Genomic DNA, 21,357 nt, shown 5'->3' with positions numbered 1-21,357 from the left:
TTTATGAATGATGGTGACTCACTTGCGGGTGATAACACACTTGTTGAGCTTTCATAACAATTCAAATACACCATGCAAACCCCCCCCCCCCCCCCCCAAAAAATGGCTTTTGAAAAAATGTCCCATAAACGTAACTGGATAAATACTAAACGAAAATAGTAAAATAATAATACAAAATATTTAAATAGCCTATAGGCTAATATATATTGTTTTATTGTTTTTACAGACAATATTTTGTGTTTAATTAATGCTAAAAAAAATAAGTTGCTGTATTAATTCTACTTTTATTAATTAATAAATGTAGCCTCGGTATGTATCCATTTTTTTCTTTTTTATTCAAAATGTTCCCAAATTTGTTAATTGTGTCATGAACTATATCTAATGTATTCCGATTATCAAATATATGGAACTGATTGTTTTTTTGTCATTTAACCACCTTTATAATGATCATGTTAGTTGACCTATGATTTTGACCTATTATTTGACCTATGATGGGCGCCCTACAAAACAATCACAATATGGATATATTTGATGCATCTTATGTTTTTGTTGTTGATTTTTGTTGTTTCTGTTGTTAAAATATACTTTTTTTTACTTATTTAAAAAAGTAGTAAAAAAAAGTTATTACAGTTTTTTTATTGTTACTTAAACATAAAAATAAAACAGTATCGTAAAATAAAATGAAATATCACTCAGTGTCATAAAATCGATTGTTTCTAGGGAATACATGCTGCAACGGCTTGCCATAGGCGGAGACTGAGTAAACCAGACGGGGTGGAGTATCAGTTAGCCTGGCCCTTCTCGGCGCAGACATCCTTGTGTCCCGTTCGCCTTCTGCGTATCGGAACCGGAGAGGGGGCTGGTCTGTGGGAGGGACTAGCGCAAAGGGGGGACTTGGACCAGGAGGGGGCGGGGTGGCGGCGAGGGTGCTGTTTCTCCAGTCTCTTACCAGTGTCTTTGTCTCACACTCTTTTGTTAGCCATGCCTAGCTTGCTGGTTCTAGCAGGGATCATGGAAAAAAATGGGGGCTACGGCGGGGATTTAGCCGGCTCCGGGTTCGGTAGCGAGGGTCTCCTAGTGCCGCCCGAGGAGGAGGAGGATGATTCCCGTGCCCTTAGAGTTGCGCTGGGCCAACTGTCGCTGCTGGGTCTTGGAGAGGGCGAGGACGGGGCTCCTGCGGGTGGTGGTGGAGGAGTTCAAGACAGGAGTAACAATAACCACCACAATCACATCCCATCTGAATCAGGGATGTTACAAGGGAAGAACAAGTTGTGCGCCCTGTACGAGAGCTCGCCGACCGAAACCAAAGGACGGGGCTGCAACATAACGGAGTGCGTCCCCGTGCCAAGCTCCGAACATGTGGCCGAAATAGTGGGGAGGCAAGGTAAATACAACGATGCGCACTTTCACATGCTTTCAAACTCGTTCTCCGGGGTTTACGGCTCCAACTAAGTGTGGAGCTGTCTTAACAAAGAAAAAGGGAGTGGTGATGCTTTTTAACGTGTCTGTTTTTGCCGAGCTGTGCCACTATTTCAGCGCGAAGATGCCATATACATGGGCATTTCCTCTTAGCTTTAAGCAAAGTTACCAGCGGGTACGAGAACAAAGGCGTTATTCCACATCCACGCCTTCAATGTCAGCACGCTGCTTTCCCTTTGTCGTCTGAGGGCGCGTAATTCTGTTTTTTTGAAACAGAAAATGGAACGCGTGTGCGCTCGCTGGATACAATGTAACAGTCAACGGTCTTTGTTGACTGGATACATTGTGTCATTCGCTCCTTCGCGCGCCTCTGTAGTTCCTGCGGGCTTTCATATGCAGCAGAAGCAGCACCACGTTGTTTATGTTAGGCTACCTCAGACAAAGAGGACTTCTCGGGTAACTGAAGTCCACCGCTTATCTCCATAATATCGCGAAGCTCATAAAAGTGTTTCTCGTGAACACCTAAAAGTGCTGAAATTCTGACAGCGTTGTCAGACAAAGAAGTGAAAGTCCTTGTGTGCTTTGAGGGCAAACCTCGCGCGGGGGGAAAATACAAACATGACTTGGCGGAAAAGTTATATTTTGAATGTGTGATGATATTTGGAATAAGTTGAGGAGGCAGTCTCGTGTAGTTGACAGTGTTGTCTCATTGTGATTAACAAGTCACTTCAGGATACATTGAAAGCACAGTATACAGTATTCTAGAAAGCCATGTTGCATTTGGTCTTGTAGAGACAGACTATAAAGACTGTATTAGAGTCACGCCCCGTCTACCAGTACAACAGCCGTGCACTCAAAGCAGCGGGTCAGGAAGCCTCTATGGAGCACACTGTCCATTCATTAAAAGTGTAACATCTTACCCAGATGAAATATGCACTAATAAACGCCCCCTGCACATAACGACTTTGTCAAGTAAAGTGACCTGCGTGTTTCAGAAGTGAACGCTTGAATCCAACTTGGGATGCAGTGAGCGTGTGGATTGGAAGTTGCTGATTAAGAGGATTTGAAATGTCTTTACCTCATTAGTTACTGATATAACGGCCACATCCTGAGCTGAATAACTAGATATTTGTTTGGCCTTTATTAGGTTAATTTAATTGCATTTTTCTATGAATAGATTTGGCCTGATAATAATAACAAGCGAGAGTGATGGCGAAAAAAGCAGCACACTTATATATCCTGGTTATCGCCATTAGTTGGGAATTTGAGCTGTGAGGTTCCAGTGCTTTGTTCACCTGCAGTGGCTGCCATGCCTGTTAGGAGATGTGCTCCTGCAGCGAGGGGGACGATTCAGCGGCGGGAGGGAATCTGTGCTCCCCGCTGTCAGTGCTAGACAGTCCATCCAGGTTATTTTTTTAGCTTCTGCTCTACACAATGAGGCATGAAACCAGTGTGCAGAGATCTATCCACTGATCAGGCCCCTGGGCGGAGAAAGCCACCCCACTCTTGATAAGACACCACTGAGGTGCTAATAAATACTCTGGTGCTGTACACGAGGCAGATGCTGTGGAGCACCACACCTTGTTATGAATTCATATCTCAACAATAACTTTATGGGGTATTTAGCTTGCTTGCAATGCAAGAGAATAGTTGGTTAATTTACATCTGAAAACACATTTTACACATTTGTTTCAGTGCTGAATATCATAGTACTGTGACTGTCTGTTAGCACGTGGCACTCTTGCAGAGGAGACGTCATTCAGACAACAGTGTTTTTTTAGAGCTATTGTAATCACAGGTTTGTTTTTTGAATTCTATTAGGATACGTCAACGCAGACTGGAATTAATGGGATTTATCATGGTAAATACTTAAGATAATTTAAAGCCAACACGTTTCTTTTTATATTATGAATAAACAGCAAAAATATTACTGAGACAGTGTAATGCAGCAAAAAACAAAGCCATTGTTTTAATCGATTTGTGCGTTTACCACAACAGAGAATAGTGAGCAGCCATTTCTAAATTCACTTTAGGCCTCATTCATTAAACACGAGCAGAAGAAATTTTAGTGCACATTGTATAATCAATAGTTTTACGAACAGAAACGGCAAAGAAAGAAAGATTAACAGATTTTATTTGTTTATGAATAAGGTTCAGTGGGTTTAATCAAATAAAACAAACTGCAAGACAATCCTAATTTTTATTGATAATTGTACTTTAGTATATTGTATACAAAAAATAAGACACTGCAAATTTTTTTATTACCAAATGATTTTATTTTAATATATTGTTTACAAAAAAAATAAAGCCAATGCTAATTTTAATAATGAGGAAAAAAAATTGTGTATTTTTATATTTGGTATAATGGTTACAATAGAAAAAGCAAAGGCAGGCCCAGACTGAACTGCTGTCTTTTGCAATGAATCTGCAGAATTTTGTATATTCGAGCATGGTAAAAATGATAAAACACAGTCAATGATAAATTGTGTTAAACAGAGTAACTATACCTTTAATGAGAACTGAAAACACAATAAAATTATCCAAAATGTTTAAATAAATTACACTTAAGAGATAGAGAACATGAAGAACTTTGTGAATGAGTTCTGCTGCAGATTCGGAGCATGGGTGACCTTTTGACCTGGAAACAAACAAGCAAAATAAGTGTTAATTGACATATATTAATACTACCACTACTATAATATTCCTTCTCCACTCAACAGGTTGCAAAATCAAAGCTTTGCGTGCAAAGACGAACACCTACATCAAGACCCCCGTCAGAGGCGAAGAACCAGTCTTCCTCATCACCGGCCGCAAAGAGGACGTGGCCCTGGCCAGACGTGAAATCATCTCTGCTGCCGAGCACTTCTCCATGCTGCGGGCCTCCAGGAACAAGCTGGGCGTCTCGTTCAGCGGCTCGCCACCTGCACCGCTCCCTGGCCAGACCACCATACAGGTGCGGGTGCCCTACCGCGTCGTGGGTTTGGTGGTCGGACCCAAAGGCTCGACTATAAAACGCATCCAGCAGCAAACGTGCACTTATATCGTAACTCCGAGCCGCGACCGCGACCCCGTCTTCGAGATCACCGGCTCCCCTGGGAACGCCGAAAGGGCTCGGGAGGAAATCGAGGCGCACATTGCTTTCCGCACGGGTGGCCTGCACGAACACAACAATGAGAACGACTGCTTGGGCCCTGACAGTGGCAACGGGGGTCTGGAGAGCCGCCTGCAGCAGGTGTGGGGTCTCCAGGGGGCCCCGCGCAAACCGCTTGCCAGCAGCTACCGGCAGAATTTCTCAGACACCATGGTCGGAAGTAGCGGAGGAGGAGGGGGAGGGATTTACAGTAAAGGTGACTTTACCAACCACGGCAACGGAGACAAGCCGTGCTCTTACTTCGGCTCGGAGAGCACTCAAAGCTGGGGCGATCCCGACTATCCCAAACAGGTGGCGTACTACGCCCAGCAGCGCTCCAAAAGCTTTGGAGGCCTGCCTCTCCCTCTGACCAGACTGTCGCCGGGACTGCCCGAACCGCTCGGCACCAACAACTCCAACGCCGTGGGGTCTCCTCATGCCCAGGCCCGCCGTGCCCACAGCGAGCCCACCGCCACCACGGTCACGTTCACCGGACGTCTCCCCGTGCCGGATTCACCGCCTGCCGTGGCTCGGGACTGCATGACCTGCTTTGAGAGCAAAGTGACGGCCGCTCTGGTCCCGTGCGGTCATAACCTCTTCTGCATGGAGTGCGCCATCCGAATTTGTGAGCTAAACCATCCAGAGTGCCCTGTCTGCCACACCCTGGTCACACAGGCTATCCGAATATTCTCTTAAAGAGTTGCTTTTTCGTTTATTGTGCTTTGTTTTTACTCTGTAGTATCGGTTTACTTTTAATCTTTTTTTATTTGGCCAGTATTCACTTTTTTATTTTTCAGAAAACACAAAACCAAAACAAGCAGATATTTTAGAACACACTGCTTGCTTTACTAAAAAAAGAGGAAGTATTTTCAGATTTTTCTTTTATATGTACACATATATACATATATATTTTATAAAAGTTTTTTTAAAAATGGAAAGAACGTAGTTCTTAGCATGTTCATTTTTGTTTTTCTTTATTTTCTTTTATTTTTTTACTGGTGCTGTTTTTTTCCACATGCTGTGTGGACAGTAACAGGAGAAATAATGTGAACATTTTACACTTTTCCTTTGCTGGGGAGATATAAACAAAAAAACATTACAAGTTTATTTCCTAAGATTGGAGTATAGTTTTTCATCCCAGCATCTTCTGCAAATGAGCTAGTATTCTTTTTTTAGGTAAACTAGAATCTTAAATCTTTGCACCTTAAAATTGATGTAAAGTGATTGTCAAAAACATTACATTGCTAGATGTCTATGCGAAATAGATGGTATAGAAATGGCCAATACGGGCTGATATATATACGACCTGATGTCGGTGTGGCTTTAAATTTGGATCATGTTCTAAACTACACAATTAGTATCTGCTTTGCTAATCAATATTTGAACGGGTAATTGACGAGTAAAACAGGGAGTTTCTCTTTTTTGGTTTTGTTTCTGCACCATTCAGCCTATTATGTGATGCATCTAAAAAGGTCTTATTAGGAACAATACAAGAAAAGAAAAAACTGTTTTCAGAGCAAATTTATTGGTCAGCTCAAAAAAACCTTGGAATTCATCCAGCGCTCTGTTGTTCAAAAGGTCTTTTCCAGGTTTCTTTTACTAACGTTTTTTTTTTAAAATTTCTGCACTCAGTATATTTATGATTTTATTTTTCCTTCAATTTCCACACATTTATTTGGTAAAACACTGATTACAAGCATAGGGCATGAGATGAAGTAGAAAAAAAAAAAGCTGAGGGGGCGATTGAGAGGAGGGGGCTTGTAATCTGATCCTGAATAGACCAAATAGACAAAAGCAAGCAAGACTTCGAGCTACAGTACAATGTAAATCACCCACTCACGAGGTCCTGCATTTGAGTTGCAAGGCGTCCTCATACTGTCTGTCTGTACTGAGGCAGGTGTTGCATATCGTACTTAAGATTAAGGTTTTTTTTCCTCTAAAAGGGGGGGCTGTCAGGGGGGGAATTCTACTCTAATTCTACTCGCTGCTCCGTGCATCATACACTGTAAAGACTACAGAGCTCCTCCCAGAGAGTATATTGTTTTGTCGCAGTGGTGGTACAATCCCCGGAGCGCCCCGACATGGCCTGCCCTAGGAGGAGCTGATAATTAGCCATACATCAGAGTCCAGGTGCAAAGCAACTGCTGTAGGAAGGAGGGGTGGCGTACAGTGGCGTGAATGAGGATGGACGGGACGCCATGCGGGGGGCTAAACTAGGTGCAGCTGGGGCCCGTCCTGTCGATCGCCCTCTCTCTCTCTCTCTTTCTCTCTCTCTCTCGCGCGCACTCTCTCTCCTCCTTCTGGTATTCCCAAAGGGGAGAAAGGGGGCCTTCTTTTGTCCTGCCATGGGGTGAAAAAAAATTCAAGAGCAGATTTTATTTCAAAGAGAAATCCTGCCGTTCTGGGTAGAGTGACGAGATCGACCCAAAGCATTTTTAATTCAACTTACCGAATCTCTCTGAATTCCTTGTTTAATGTGCACGAGAGGCAGGTTGTCGAAGTTTCCATGAAGTCTTCCTTCATGTGCGGGACATCCTGCCGTGACCCCCTCGAGACAGCCCTGCCAGTGCACGGTCACAAGCAGCCAATCGCAGAGCAACCTTGAACTCCACAATGAAATCAGACAATTGTAATTGACAAGAAACCAGGGGGGGGGAAACGCCCAATTTGGTGGCCGCTCATGCTGAATCAAATTACACACACACTGCCTGTCTCATTGCAGGCTAGGGGATTTCGGAATAGGGGATTAGAGCATTCGGAGGTTGGGAAACTGTCTTTTTTTCCCCTCTCGCTAGAAGGCCACTACAAAAGAAAGGAGCCACTGAAAATGTACTCTGTTTGAAATGGGTCAGTTTTTTCCCCCATCAAGCCTCTCTGCGCCATTGCCACATGTGCACGGTGTTAGAAGATATGCTAGGGTAAGCTTGTGATTGTATTTAACTTACTATAATGATTTACCATTGAGCCATTTGCATCTTAAAAATTAGTTCTGAAAAACTTTTGACGCTCAGTTTGACTGTTACAGTAGTTTTTTGCCTCGTCTGATTTTGTGTATTACGGCCACATTAGCGCCGGACAGTGTTTTTGTTTTGCTCTTTTGTTTACGAGAACAAGTACTTTCTATAAGTATCAATGTAATAAGGTACTTTCTTTAATCGAAATATATTTCAAGTCCCTTTAAGTAACTCTCAGATTTGAGAAACAAAACTGAAAAGGCTTAAAAAATTAAAGCTCTTAAAAGCACCTTATTTTTAAGAACGCAGACAGCTTTTACAATCGAAAAGCTAGTGCATTTCTCAAATGGCAAATATTACCGTTATTATTGCACTTAGGTTATATTTAGGGTAAGTTGTTTGTATTTGCACGGATAGTGCATCTTTCACTTAGCGTTATTTCAAAATGTCGCAGTCTTTAGAAATAGCATCTTAATTTCCTTGAAATAAAAGGACACCAATACGACGGTAGTGAATAGAGTTTTTTCGTAGCTTTTTTTTCTGGTTCTTCAAATCCCCAGCACTGATCAGGGACAAACGCTCATCCATTGAAGGAATGTATGATTGTGCATTTCGGTCATTTATATATATATATATATAAACCAAAAGCATTTTGAAAAAGGAATTGATTATGCAAACTGTAATAGCTCGAATTTCAGAATCCGATTCAGAACATTTGTCTGGCTATAAACCACATTTTGTTCTCCTGCCTCTTTTAAGGTCACCAGGTCAGTGGACGCAGGAAACAGCAATAACTATCTTAATACTTAATAAAACAAGATATCAGTTCATCTTTATCTAAAAATGCACTGTTACAGATATGCGTTGCAGAGGTTGATAACCCTAAAAATTGTTTAAAGCCATGCACATTGTATTTACACAATTAAAGCCCTTTTTGAGAGCAAAACAAAAGCAGTAACGACATTCCCAATTTAAAAATGCAGCGCTTCAAAAGTTTAGTTTCTTAATCAAATGTCGCAACTTAAGAGTGATGATATTGTTCAAAGAATGTAACCTGAATCAATAGAGAAGGTGTTGTTTAAGTATTCAGAGCGAGATTTTATTCAATACAGGCTTTGAAAGGGAGACATTTTAACTGTTAAAGACTTTATACAGCCAATCACAGCAAAACCTTTTTTAAGTATTATTTATTTGATAGGAATAAGACTATATTTATTGACATTTAGGGAGATATATAATAAAGACTGACTACCATAGGCATATCATTGAATATATTTCACTATATAAGCAATTGTAATAGTCTTTAATAGCCTACTTGCTAGTTTGTAATATTACGTATAAGGCATCATCCCAATAGAAATTAAATAAATAAAAATAAAGTGTGAAGGTAATGATGCCCCAAAATCTGAAAGCTCTTCAGAAAATACATAACCAAAAATTAGGGTTATCACAATCAATCAATTAATTCATATATAGTTTAGTTTGTAGCATTTGTTATGTCTATACTGAATGCATACAGTTATGACAATATAAACATTTCTACACACCCTATTGACAGGATATACTGCATGTAAGAGCAGCTCAAGAAATAAAAAATATATTTAAAATGCATATCAGAACGGTCTAATCATCTTCATTCCATTAATTTCAACGGGCAAATTCATTCATAATTTCAGAATGACAAGGGCACTAATGTTATGCCTAATCCAAAATAATAACTACTCATGCAAAGAGCCTTTCTGATCGAGAGGGGGGAGTGGTCACAACGTGCGACAACAGATTCACAAGGAATAGTGGTCCAGTTTATGGTCTAACAGGTTTAACAAGAATGTGTTGTCTAACGTGAAGCTTAACATTAAGAACCACTGTGAATAATTTCCTCTTCTGCTTTTTCTCTCTCTCAGTAATTACGTGTTGTTGTTAAATAGTTGCAAATCAACAGATTCTCTCACTTCTTTTTGGTTGTGCATGCTGGAAACTTATTTTACAGAGCATTATTTACCTTTGAACAGCCTGTGTAGATAAAATATAACAGAGCCACATGTACTACAGAGAACTTTAGTGAGGACTATAGCTGGTGTTTAAATGTAATGCTGTACAATGATACCAGTTTATTTTTCCAAAAGATTTCTCTTACCCAACAAAGTATCTAATGCACAAATACCCCAATTTGTACAGTTTTCTTTTTGCTCATATGTTTACACACCCCTAGAAGAATCTGTTTAGGTGCATTTTAAGATTGTATTTTTTCTTCAGTAGTGCACTGAGGATGCCATATACAAAACAATCAGAATTCACAGACTCGAGCATCAATGATTGTTTGCAGCCTTTTGTGAAAGCTGCACGAGTCCCTCAATTGTCCCGAGTGTCAAAGCTGAAGATCAAGATCGAATAGCCGCTGTGGGAAAGAACTCAAATGTGCAGAGCATGCTGGGAAACCAAAGAAATTGGGGAATGTTTGTCAAGAACAGTTCGCTCAGGACAAACCAGAGACTCACCTTAAGATTACAAACAGTCATTGATGCTATAGATGAGGAAACACATGATATTAAACAAAGGCATGTGAACAATGTTTGAACAATTTTTGTCTTGTGGAATTTCTTAAATATCTGCATTAGGGATGTGCTAAATATAAAATAAAATGCAATTTAAAAATTTTTCAAGGGGTTTGCAAATTTATGAGCTGAACTGTACCCTTACTGCATTCCCATAACGGATATATTTGCATTTTTAGATTTGTTCCTATTTTCTATACGCCCGACTAGGCGAACAATATATATGTTCTTACATAGCAGATAGCGAAGCTGCATGCATTTATCTGTAAACACTGCAGCGTCCGTTCCATAGAATCACCAGAGAACATATACATGATGCACTTAAGCAATTATAATGCCTTTCAGTATAGTACAAAAGGGCAAATGTATTTGAATGTAAAAATGGCCACCCAACCAATGTCTAATTTTTGCCTTTTGTTTCTTTATCAAAAGTGAGCTTTGAGTTTAAAATTCATGGCTCGAGAAATACCACCATATCTGTTTAGGTTCTTCCTCACAGCATTTATACAAAGCAACTTAAAGGGAAAAAAAAATGTCTTATAGCTCTTTCGTAAGATTCTATTTTGCTAACATGCATTATTATTTCATAGACAGAGGAAGAGGTCAGTATCTGGATGTTATTTATGAATATCTTTAATGAAGCAAACATATTTATAAGTAACTTCAAGACGTTTTGTTTTTTAATTAATAAATTAAAAAGTTAATATATTTCTAAAACGCATGAAGTTGATTTCTACTAAAATGATTAAAACTATAGAATTTTTATTTATGAAAGTTAGAAAAATCCTTCACACTTCTGACAGCATAAAACGAGTGGGGTGGGGTTTCAAAGGCTTATATTTTAAAACGTCAGATACGTGCCGTTTTAACGTGTGCATTAACAATGGGATAATGGCAGAAATATTTTATAGCATTCGGGGGAATTTTAGTCACTTCAACTTTGTGCCTCAATACCGCGTTTTTGCATACTAGAAGCACTCAGAAGTGTTGTGCACCTGTCCTTTAACACCTCATAGCTGAGTGAATAAAGGGTCCCTTCCTTTTTTATTAAATTGCTTTGTTTTTAAATGCAATTGTTATGAAGCGATAACAGGCTGAAGTATAACAGGGTGAAACAGAAATATGATTGTGCATAGTAATACAAGCAAAATTCAACTACATGTAATGACGTTCCGATTTCCAATCGTTTAAAAATATGCATGACAAAACTTTAAAAAAAACTAAATCACACTTTTTTTCTGCAAATCAGACATTCCGTTATCATATTTGTTTCCAGATACGAGAACGGAATGCAATTTCGAGCACACTCACAGTAATACCGTTATTTGCATGTAACTTGTATCATCTCTTAACTGGCAACCTGTTTTGTCACATACAAATGAGGCTAATGTACAAACTACACTCAAGGGCTGATGATTACAGTTCATTATTACCGAGAGTGTCTCAAACACGTCAAAGCGGTGAACTATTGTTTACAAGATTACACGGAGAAGCATAGTCTCTCAATACTTACTTCATGGTGAACACACATCTCAACTTTGTTTTGGCTCTGTGGTGGCAATGATAGTTGTGTAGTGGTTTCAATTTCAGTCAGACAGGAACATGGGGGGGTGGGGGGGTTATAGGTTGGTCATTGATGTGACCTCGCTTGGGATGAGTTACTCCAGTCCGACAGTCTGTATTTGGTAGCTTCCAGCACAGTAGAAGTGTTTCATACAGCTCTCATAGTGGTATTAGTGCATTAGTTTGGTCAAGCATCTCCTGGTACTAGTGTTCAATTTATTGTTGATAAACGAGGGGTTTGCCATATCATAGACGAGGCTAGCCAAACTCCACGAGTCGTTTTAATTTCATAATTCAGTATCGTGTCTACACGGGGCACGCAAACTGCAGGTTTTTTCCTTAGAACATGTTCTTTGTGACCTTCATTTTTGATATTTGATCAATGTATCTATGCCATACTAGTTTTGATTCTTTGGTTACTTTCAAGAAATTGTATTGTAAATGTTTCTAATAAAACAAACTGAATAATCAGTCACTGCTACCCTGAATTCTGTTGGTCTCACACCTGATGATTTGAAACAAAAACTGATTTTATTCATAAATGTCATTAACATACACAGAGAAATCACCAAAAATTTTAAAAATAGAAGTGTTCATGGGTTCCCACATTCATGGAAATATGTGGAAGTATCAGGGAATTTTTTAATTGCCTGGAAAAGTTACCAAAATTAATAACATTAAAAATTCATAAATATTTCATCAGTGAGTGCAATCTCTCTAAACCATGATTTTACTTATCCAGTATTCAAGAACGACTGGAAAGGTCATATGGAAGTCACTGGCCAAAAGATGTGGGAACCCTGAAAAATCACACAAGCTTCCGAGTGTCTATGTAAACCCAAGTAAAAAAAACAAAAAAAACAACAGCGGATAAACATCCATGTTCATTGAAAATGTATAAATGTATTTGCTGTATTCAGAGCCTTTGTTCAGGAGTCCCACTGGGAAAAGAACAGGCACGATGACAAAATCTTCCCAAAGCAGTAATTATCAACGTCTCCAGCTAAACGGCTGATATTCAGCATAACAGATTGATGGCATTAGCATTAATCTTTCAGGCAAGGCATTTAGGGAAGCACCTTGTGTCGTGGATTTGAACAAATTACAACACTACTATAAGAAAAGCCAAAAGCACGACCCCGGCAGGGCCATCCTGAGACGAGGAGAATATAAACGCCACAGCAAACGTACGCAAAGATAAAACCACACCAAAAGCGTTGAAGACAGAAAAGCTGGGACAGTGAGTGAGATCTCAAGAGACCTGCTGCTCTTCGGGTTACATGTAGCAGATAACAAGGGTGGCCAGAGAGGAATTCGCTTCCAGTAAGAAAACCTCAGCAGTACATCACAAGCCATCAGTTTCCCTGCCTTGCAATATAATATGGTCAATGTACCCAATGATAGAAGCTCCCAGAAGCGAATCCCACCTGCCACTCAATTCCCAAGCAGAAAAAAAGACTATTAGTTAAAGACAACACCCAGAAACCAGCTTAAAGCAAAAATAATCATGCAAGTGTGCACTGAGCCACAGAAAATACAACAAAAAGATATAAAGCAGAAAAAAGGTCTGATCTGCATCAGTACTTTGAGTAGGGATGGGAATCGTAGGTATTTAAAGAATGGTTCACACAAAATCAAAAATTATCATAATTTGAGAACATTTTAAATTTATAGATGAACTCTTCCTCATGATTCTGGTTCTTTTTCAAAGAAAATGTATATTACATTCTTTACCCTCATAACAAATCTGTTGTGAAATTATGAGAATTTCATCAGAACAGTAATAATTTAATTCAATAATAATAAAATGTATTATATTATATTTTTTGGGGGGGGCTTCACATTAGAAATATATACCACAAAAAGTGAGTTTCCAAACTTTTTTTAAAAGCGGGAAACAAAAATCATGTGCCTGACAGTTTACTGCTGATTTTAATGCACAGCTGACAAGAAATTAGATGCATAATGATCGCAGTGGCATAGGACAAGTTTAATGCAGCTCTGATGCATATATTGTATATTTTATGCATATTTTTTTATGCTGATGCAACAGAATGCATACATTCAAAATTTGATAACAGACAAATAATTTGGTGAGTTTTGTTTTTGAGAACCAGATAACAATTCCCAACCCTGAATCTGAATAGACGACACTCTTATACTTAAACACCACAGCACGTAGATCTGTCTATTAGCTTAACCTATTAACAGTACTCTGATCCACAGAAAACACTCCCAGCGCTTGTACAAATGTGTGCCATGACTAGGAGAAACCCTTGAGAAATTCTGATCAATAATCTAGTGATGGAAAAAAACATTCACAGAAGCATGACAAAAGAAAGCAAAAATACCACAGTAAAACAAGATCATATTTGCATTCAATAAATACAAAAAGAGCCTCTACAGCGGCATCTGTGTAAGAATTGACCGAACAGGCGCTATGATGACCAGTGGGAATTTCTCTGGAGTAGAGATGCATGAAAAAGTTGTCAGACTACATCTTCGGTGGCACACTAAAGGAAAAAATATATAATTTCACTATTGAATCCCTATTGGGATCAGAAACCATTCAAGAGTTATTTAAAGGTACCATTACACATTCTAAGCACTTATTTTCTCGTTCTTCCTGCCCATTGTTTGTAAGCAGACTGTCAGTGACAAAAAGAGCGAAAAAAAGAAAAGAAAAAAGAAGAGCAGCCACGTCTGAGCGCCCCGGCTACCTGCTCATTTACAATTAGTCTGAAACAAGAAGCATGGCCTCTTAGTTCTGAGAAAATGCTTGATCCTTTGAATTTCAACATCTCTTATTGTCCAATTTTGAAGATTATTACTCATTGATTCTGGGCATAAACAAGTAAGTCCGTTACATACATTAACCACACCACGCGCAGGGAATACAACGCAGTCGGACGGCCACGGTCAACCTCGGAGCCCAGCCCAACAAAAGTTGTCGATTTTCCCCGGATCCCATGGCGGCGCTGTAGCAGCTCAGTTATTCTGACAGCAGGCGCCCTGCTTGCCAGAATTCTGTGTAGGCTGTACAGTAATGGGAACCACTTTGGAGCTGGGGGAGAAGCTGTCTTCACCACGCCCTGACATCTGCCTCTGGGACACGATACGGTAGATTTCTGTGAGAGAGTCGGGCAGAGATAACGCCGTTACGGAGAGTTACCTGATAAAAGTGATCTAACAAAGTATGTTATTGACAGTGGAATAAATTCAGCTGTGGTCCATTGTGACACATGAACAATGTAACTGTGAAACACTGTGTGGTTGAATAGAGGTATTTCCCAGGCCAAACAAAAAAGAAAAAAGAAAAGAAAAACTGCAAAAAGCAAACCAGTATTTCTGAACAAAACAGTTTCACTCATTCACAGGAATAGTGTATGTAGGAAAAGTATTTCTGTGGCTTGGAGTTTGCTGCCATCTAGAGGCAATTATTAATAACACTGACAAGCATTCTGGTTTTGGATTGCATACTACATCTGAAAACTGGATAATGTCACGTACCTTTTCACACTTTTTTTTTATTTAAAAAAAAAAAAGTTTCCTGTTTTTTTAATACAATTTTATCATACTACTTTTTTTATACATTTCATGACCAAGCAGAAATGTTTAAGTAAGCAGATTTCCTCAACCCCAAATTCACATTAATCTAATGTGACAAAATAATGATATTTCTAAAAACAAATTAAGACATTTTTAAAGTAGCCAATTGTATTTATTATTTTTAATTAAAAGCTTTTCTGGTTGATTTTCATTTCTGTACTACAACAATGAGTATTGGATTTTTTCACATAGTAATGATAATATTTCTAGGTCACATTTCACCGTAAAATTAAAATAATAATAATAATAAACATTTGAAAATGTCCCCCAAATTTTCATTATGGCAATGCATCAAAATGTTTAACTTCGGAGTGTTTTTAATGCTCATTATTCATGGTGTTTCTTTGACAAATTCTGTATTAAAAAGAGTAAAAATAACTTATTTTTTGTTTTTAAATCAGCATAAATTAAAAGGCAGCACAAAAAACTATGCATAAAATGCTTCTATTTAAGTACTACTTTTCTCATTACAGTAATGAGAATGTTCTAAACGAAACATGACAGCTTTAATGAGATTCATGCTTTTAGATGATTTGCTCAGGACTGACCTGTAAGAATGGTCTGAAAGGCAAGTTCAACATTAGAAGAGTCCAGCGCTGAGGTCTCCAGGAAAGAAAGTCCATGCTTCTCTGTAAAACACACACACACACTTCAACAGAGCACTTCACATCTCTTAAACACACACAAATACACAATTCAACAGAGCACTTAACGTCTCTTAAACACACACAAATACACAGACACACACATACATATATATATATATATATATATATATATATATATATATATATATATATATATATATATATATATATATATATATATATATATATATATATATATATATATATATATTTTTTTTTTTTTTTTACTTTATATCTGGCTTCTCAAATACATTATCAAAAAAATAAATGGTATAAATATCAAGACAGAACATGTACCAGCTACCAAACCCTAATTCTGAAATAAACAAGTAGCATGCAACATATATAAAAATTATTACTAACATTCAGTACTTGAGATAACTGAGAAAAAGGATAATAGGTTAAGAGCATGGCACTAGCAACACCAATGTCATGGGTTCAATTCAATTAGTATTTGAAAATATATTAAGTAAATATGACACCTGTGTCTTCTTCAGTGTCACATGATCTTTCAGAAATCATTCTAATATACTGTTTTGCTCAAGAACCATTTCTTATTATTAAGAATGTTGGATGCCAACAGTTTTGCGGCTTCATATTTTTGTGGAAACTGATTTTTTTTACAGGATAGAAATTTTAAAATAACAGCTAGAATTTATTTGAAAAGAATCTTTTGTGTATTTACTGTCAAAAACTCTTACTGTCCCCAACCTATTGAACAGTAGTGTACAAGTCTCTGTCCCTACATAACATATTAGGTCTTTTTTATATTGAAATGTTTAACTAAAGTCAACCATTCATTTCTATGTATCTTGGGTGTAGTTTTATTCTAACTGTATTTAGGTGTAACTTAATAAATTATACATTTGATTTGCCAGAAAATGACTCAACTGAAACTCTTAATAATGAGTAGCATGAGAATTACAGTTCAAACCATCTTCCCCAGCACTAACCTGCAAACGCCTTGGCTTCATCCATAGGAACAGCCCTGAGATGGCGCAAGTCGCTTTTGTTCCCTACTAACATGATGACAATATTGCTGTCAGCATGATCCTGCAGCTCCTTCAGCCAGCGTTCAGCGTTTTCATAGGTCAGATGCTTAGCGATGTCATACACCAGCAGGGCTCCTACGGCACCTCTGTAATACCTTTGAATACACACAGTCAAAAGAAGCATTTATTTTGGTTTTAAAATATACACAGTTTATTTCACAACCTAAAGTGCTTAATAATAGTGTGGTTACCAAGAAGAATGTTCATGTGATTATTACTGTTGTTAGAGTCTTCACCTTATCTGAATGTACATCAAGCACACGCTCATTCAACTGCCCCTAAATGAGTCTATGGCATCCCATTATCTACTATACAGTAAAAAGTAAGCACCTGTCATTTTTTACTTGAATGTGCAAGGCTTCTGGCATCGGTCGTTTACAGTTATGTTAGCTGTGCAAAAACAGTCTGCTATGCTGTTTGATTTTGCAAGGTGGTATTTGTTAAATTATTTTAAACGGTTTTACTGTTTACTGCACTTGCACATACGTACACAGAAAATAGCTTCTATTCTGAAAAATGAGATGGACATGGCAGGCCCTGAAAAGTTACGTATATATTTAAAGCTTTTCTTTTTAACTAGGGACATGTTTATAAGCGTCCATGTGTGCGTGTGTGTGTGCTAATTAGCTGATGTCTCGATTGATTTTATGAAGACACTTACGCTGATGTGATGGCCCTGTATCTCTCCTGTCCAGCCGTGTCCCAGATCTGGGCTTTGACGGTCTTGCCCTCCACATGGATACTGCGAGTGGCAAACTCCACTCCGATAGTGCTCTTGCTCTCCAGGTTGAACTCATTGCGGGTGAAGCGAGAGAGAAGGTTACTCTTGCCCACACCAGAGTCGCCAATCAGAACCACTGCGGATGACAAGGACACCGGTGTGTGAGATCAACTTTATGGTGCTTTTATGTGTGCGCTATTGACCCTGGAGACACACACGACTCTGTGAGAGCTCTTTCAAGCTGATTCCATTTGTGCGCGGGCTAAAACCGCCATGACTCCACCGCACAATAGCAATTAGAGTCAAATGTTTCACACACAGAGGGTGTGTTTCCACAAAGCTTTTAACAATGAGTGAAAAGGGCAAGACCAATGAGCAACTCCCTTCTTCACCCACACAGACAGACTTATGAAATACTGGGAATGTCTCGCTTCCGCTGATAGAGGCAAAAATGGAATAGATATTGAGAAATTATATTTACAGTTACACTACTGTTCAGGTACTTTGGGGCCAGTAAGATTTATTTAAAGAAACTAATACTTTTATTTAGCAAGGTTGCATTACACAGAATTTTTTATAACAATGTAAAAATCTTTCGAATATCGTTTCAAATAAAATTTCTTTTGAACTTTCTATTCATCAATGAATCCTGGAAAAAACATTTTACCGTTTCCACAAAAAATATGAAGCAGCACAACTGTTTTCAACATTAATAAAGATAATAAATGTTTCTTGAGCAGCAAATCAGTGTGTTAGAATGATTTCTGAATAAATCACAGTTTCATATATATTCAAATAGAAAAGAGTTATTTTAAATTGTAATAATATTTGACAATTTTGTTATTTTGTGCAGACTTGGTGAGCATTAGAGACTTCTTTCAAAAGCATTTAAAAATTGTCCATACCCCAAACTTTTGAACATTAGTTTATAATGTGTGCCTGAGGTTTCTGAACTTAATGCATTTACAAACCCTCACGTCCTTCCAAACTTGTCCGTGGAACACAAAACGTGAATCATAGGCCTGGATTCACAGACAAGGATAGCCAGGTTTAGGCCTCAGTTCAATTAGGACATTTAAGTAGCTTTTATAAACTTGCCTTCCAAAAAAAAACATTACTGGTGGGCATCTTGAGACAAAAAAGTGGCACTGACATATTTAAAAATATGTCAGTGCAAATTACTTTCAGTTAAAACAACTCAAACATGCATTTTAGCCTGAGTCTAGCTTAAGCCTTGTCTGTGAAACCGGGGGTTAATCTTAATTTTCATATAAAGACTGGCAACATAAATAAAAATGACACATACACGTACTCTAATTCAAATAAATCTTATTCTCAAATCTGTATAGCCTATTCAAACTATCATGTGACGTTCAGTTTGGACATTTGAGAACCAATCGTTTTTGCCATCAAGAATTATGAATTTTTTACATCTGAACGTGGAAGTCAATAAGATTTCAAAGCTTCAGCGTACATGCAAGGCCTATCAGTGAATAACAACTTGCATTTCAGTCTGTTCGTCACACAAAATTATTGTATAACACATCACAAGACCAGAATATGACATGAAGGTAATTAAATAATGACAATTTTCATTTCACCTGAATCTAAACCAATCTTGGCTAATGCTGTCAACTTATTAACATGAAAGAATAAAATCCACCAACACACGTCAGCTATATTATATCAGCTATATTTGTTCTAATGATAATGGTCGGAGTTAAACACACAGGAATGCACTTTGACAAAGACTTTGCTTGTTTTGAAACTAGTGGAAGAGCATGTTTAAAGAGCAGAGTGGTGATTGAACAGCACTGATTGATTCATGATCAAACAGCCAAAGGTGCACGGACATCTTAAAAACACATGGAGGTCGAGGACAGAACTAGGACTCATTAAAGTGTCGAATCCAAGGACATAAATCACCACAGAAGTTAAAGAGGTCAATATCATTAGTATTCGGATTAATCAATCACTATATGGAGAAATTCTTAAACAAGACAAATGGATGATCTAATCTTCCAGATAGTTTTCCCTGTATTAGGAATCAAATGGGTACGATATCATGAGTTTTAAAAACCTCCTGAATGCAAACCCATCCTGAGAAAGACCTGATTTATACAGGTCCTACCTGTTTAACTGTGCTTATACTGCTCACACTATTGAATGAAACCTCAAAATCAGTTTTACACACAAAAGACAAAATTTGTTTTCCTTTTCCATGTGACAATTGCATTAAATATTTAAATTGTCCATTTCCAAATCATAAGATCAAATGTCTGATCCATCCTAAATTATAACACATTAAGAGAAGCCAATCATGTGGTGTATAATATAATAAAGCAAAAAACAACACTAAGAAATGATTAAAATGTATATGTTTATGCATTTTTAAGTATTTGCCATGAAAATTCATATTAACAGGGTAGTGGAGCAGGTAGCTTGCTTCTCCCTGCTGTAAGATGAACATTAGCTGGTTGACCTGCCACCATGTCCCACAAACCAGCTTGTCCACCTTAAGCTGGTATGACCAGGTGTTTTTTTGCTAGTCAACTTGGACCAGCTTGAAACAGTTCCCATGTTGCAAACCACAGGTTGAATATGCTAAAGTGTGTAAAAATAGACAAAGCAGATTTTCCTATAACAAAATAGAGCCATGCAGGAGCTCATCTGAAAGTCAGCTGTTCTGGAAGTGTAACGTTAGTAACGTGGTAGCCTACTCACCTTTAAAGAGATAGTCATACTCGTCCTCTCTACCCGACATGACTTTAATCTTCTTACCGGCTTAATAAGAACTCCGTGTTTTCAGATATCAAGACGTTATGCTCTTCTTGAGAACCACAATATGCTCTTATATTTATTACAAGGCCAACAAAACTTTGTTTATGAGACGCATCAGCTGATCACGAGCACTTCATTACGCGCGCACTTCGTACGTTTAAGACAGTCAGAATCAAAAACAAAATAGTGTAATATATCTCCTTTTGTCGACAGTTATATATAATGTAATCGTCAAGCTGAATAAATCCCTGATTAGTATAAATTACACTTTGATACTTTGTCCCTGTGCTACGTCAACCAAGTTTCGCCCTGCTGTCTCATCTTAAGGCACACACTTACGTCATCGTGCTGAGATATAGCCCCTCCTTTCCGGTGATCTGATTGGCCAGAAACACGTTCTATCACACGAGTGTGCCTCTGTCACCCAATGAAATGTTTTAATGGGCTTCCGCACAGGTGTGTAACGTCACAGGTGTGTCTTTTATAGTTGTCAGGAAAACACAACGTATAATAAATTCAAATACAATAAATACACATCTTTAAATAAACACATACGGTATAATAAAACATTAGCTAGCCTGTAAATACAGTAAAAAAATGTCTTAAAAGAAAGCGTTACAGGTGTGTGTAAGATGAGTCCTTCCACATTCCACAGCGTGTCTTCACTCATGCTTTACAGAGGCTGATTGGGCCTGAAAATGCCACGTAGGAGGCAATGAGGAGGCAGGGCTGAGCACAATTCAGTGACTGAACAGAGAATGCCCTTTAATTTCCGATTTATTAATTAAATTATTTAGCATGTGCAGGATGATGATGCATGTGCTAGTATAGGAAATAAATAGAAACATTTGCTAATTTAGTTTACAAAATGTAAAATTATTCAATAGGCTACCCCCGGCTAACCTTTATAAAATGTATAAATTACT

The 21,357-nt window shown here is 38.2% G+C and overlaps 2 protein-coding genes across 2 annotated transcripts; one reads left to right on the top strand and one right to left on the bottom strand.

Moving 5' to 3' along the window:
* Positions 1-893: 893 nt before the first annotated feature.
* On the top strand, positions 894-8,003 carry mex3a (mex-3 RNA binding family member A). Its single transcript, XM_077221542.1, has 2 exons — positions 894-1,384; positions 4,140-8,003. The coding sequence occupies exons 1-2, from the start codon at positions 982-984 to the stop codon at positions 5,243-5,245; spliced, it is 1,509 nt and encodes a 502-aa protein (XP_077077657.1). The 5' UTR covers positions 894-981; the 3' UTR covers positions 5,246-8,003.
* Positions 8,004-12,130: 4,127 nt separating this feature from the next.
* On the bottom strand, positions 12,131-21,108 carry rab11al (RAB11a, member RAS oncogene family, like). Its single transcript, XM_077221543.1, has 5 exons — positions 20,375-21,108; positions 17,591-17,786; positions 16,831-17,024; positions 15,779-15,859; positions 12,131-14,749 (listed from the first exon to the last, which is right to left on the bottom strand). The coding sequence occupies exons 1-5, from the start codon at positions 20,412-20,414 to the stop codon at positions 14,610-14,612; spliced, it is 651 nt and encodes a 216-aa protein (XP_077077658.1). The 5' UTR covers positions 20,415-21,108; the 3' UTR covers positions 12,131-14,609.
* Positions 21,109-21,357: the final 249 nt, after the last annotated feature.

The sequence above is a fragment of the Siphateles boraxobius genome, unplaced genomic scaffold (assembly GCF_051911475.1).
Source record: "Siphateles boraxobius isolate OS27281-9 unplaced genomic scaffold, OSU_SipBor_1 84, whole genome shotgun sequence".
Classification (NCBI taxonomy): domain Eukaryota; kingdom Metazoa; phylum Chordata; class Actinopteri; order Cypriniformes; family Leuciscidae; genus Siphateles; species Siphateles boraxobius.
The sequence above is the reverse complement of the archived record's forward strand: the minus strand, read 5'-3'. Positions and strand labels throughout refer to the sequence as shown.

Excerpts from the sequence above, each read along its gene's own strand:
- mex3a (XM_077221542.1), top strand. The coding sequence starts at position 982 with ATGCCTAGCTTGCTGGTTCTAGCAGGGATCATGGAAAAAAATGGGGGC. Across the intron at positions 1,385-4,139 it reads CGAAATAGTGGGGAGGCAAG|GTTGCAAAATCAAAGCTTTG; the intron begins GTAAATACAACG and ends TCCACTCAACAG.
- rab11al (XM_077221543.1), bottom strand. The coding sequence starts at position 20,414 with ATGTCGGGTAGAGAGGACGAGTATGACTATCTCTTTAAAG. Across the intron at positions 17,787-20,374 it reads GTATGACTATCTCTTTAAAG|TGGTTCTGATTGGCGACTCT; the intron begins GTGAGTAGGCTA and ends TGTCATCCGCAG. Across the intron at positions 17,025-17,590 it reads TACAGGGCCATCACATCAGC|GTATTACAGAGGTGCCGTAG; the intron begins GTAAGTGTCTTC and ends GTGTATTCAAAG.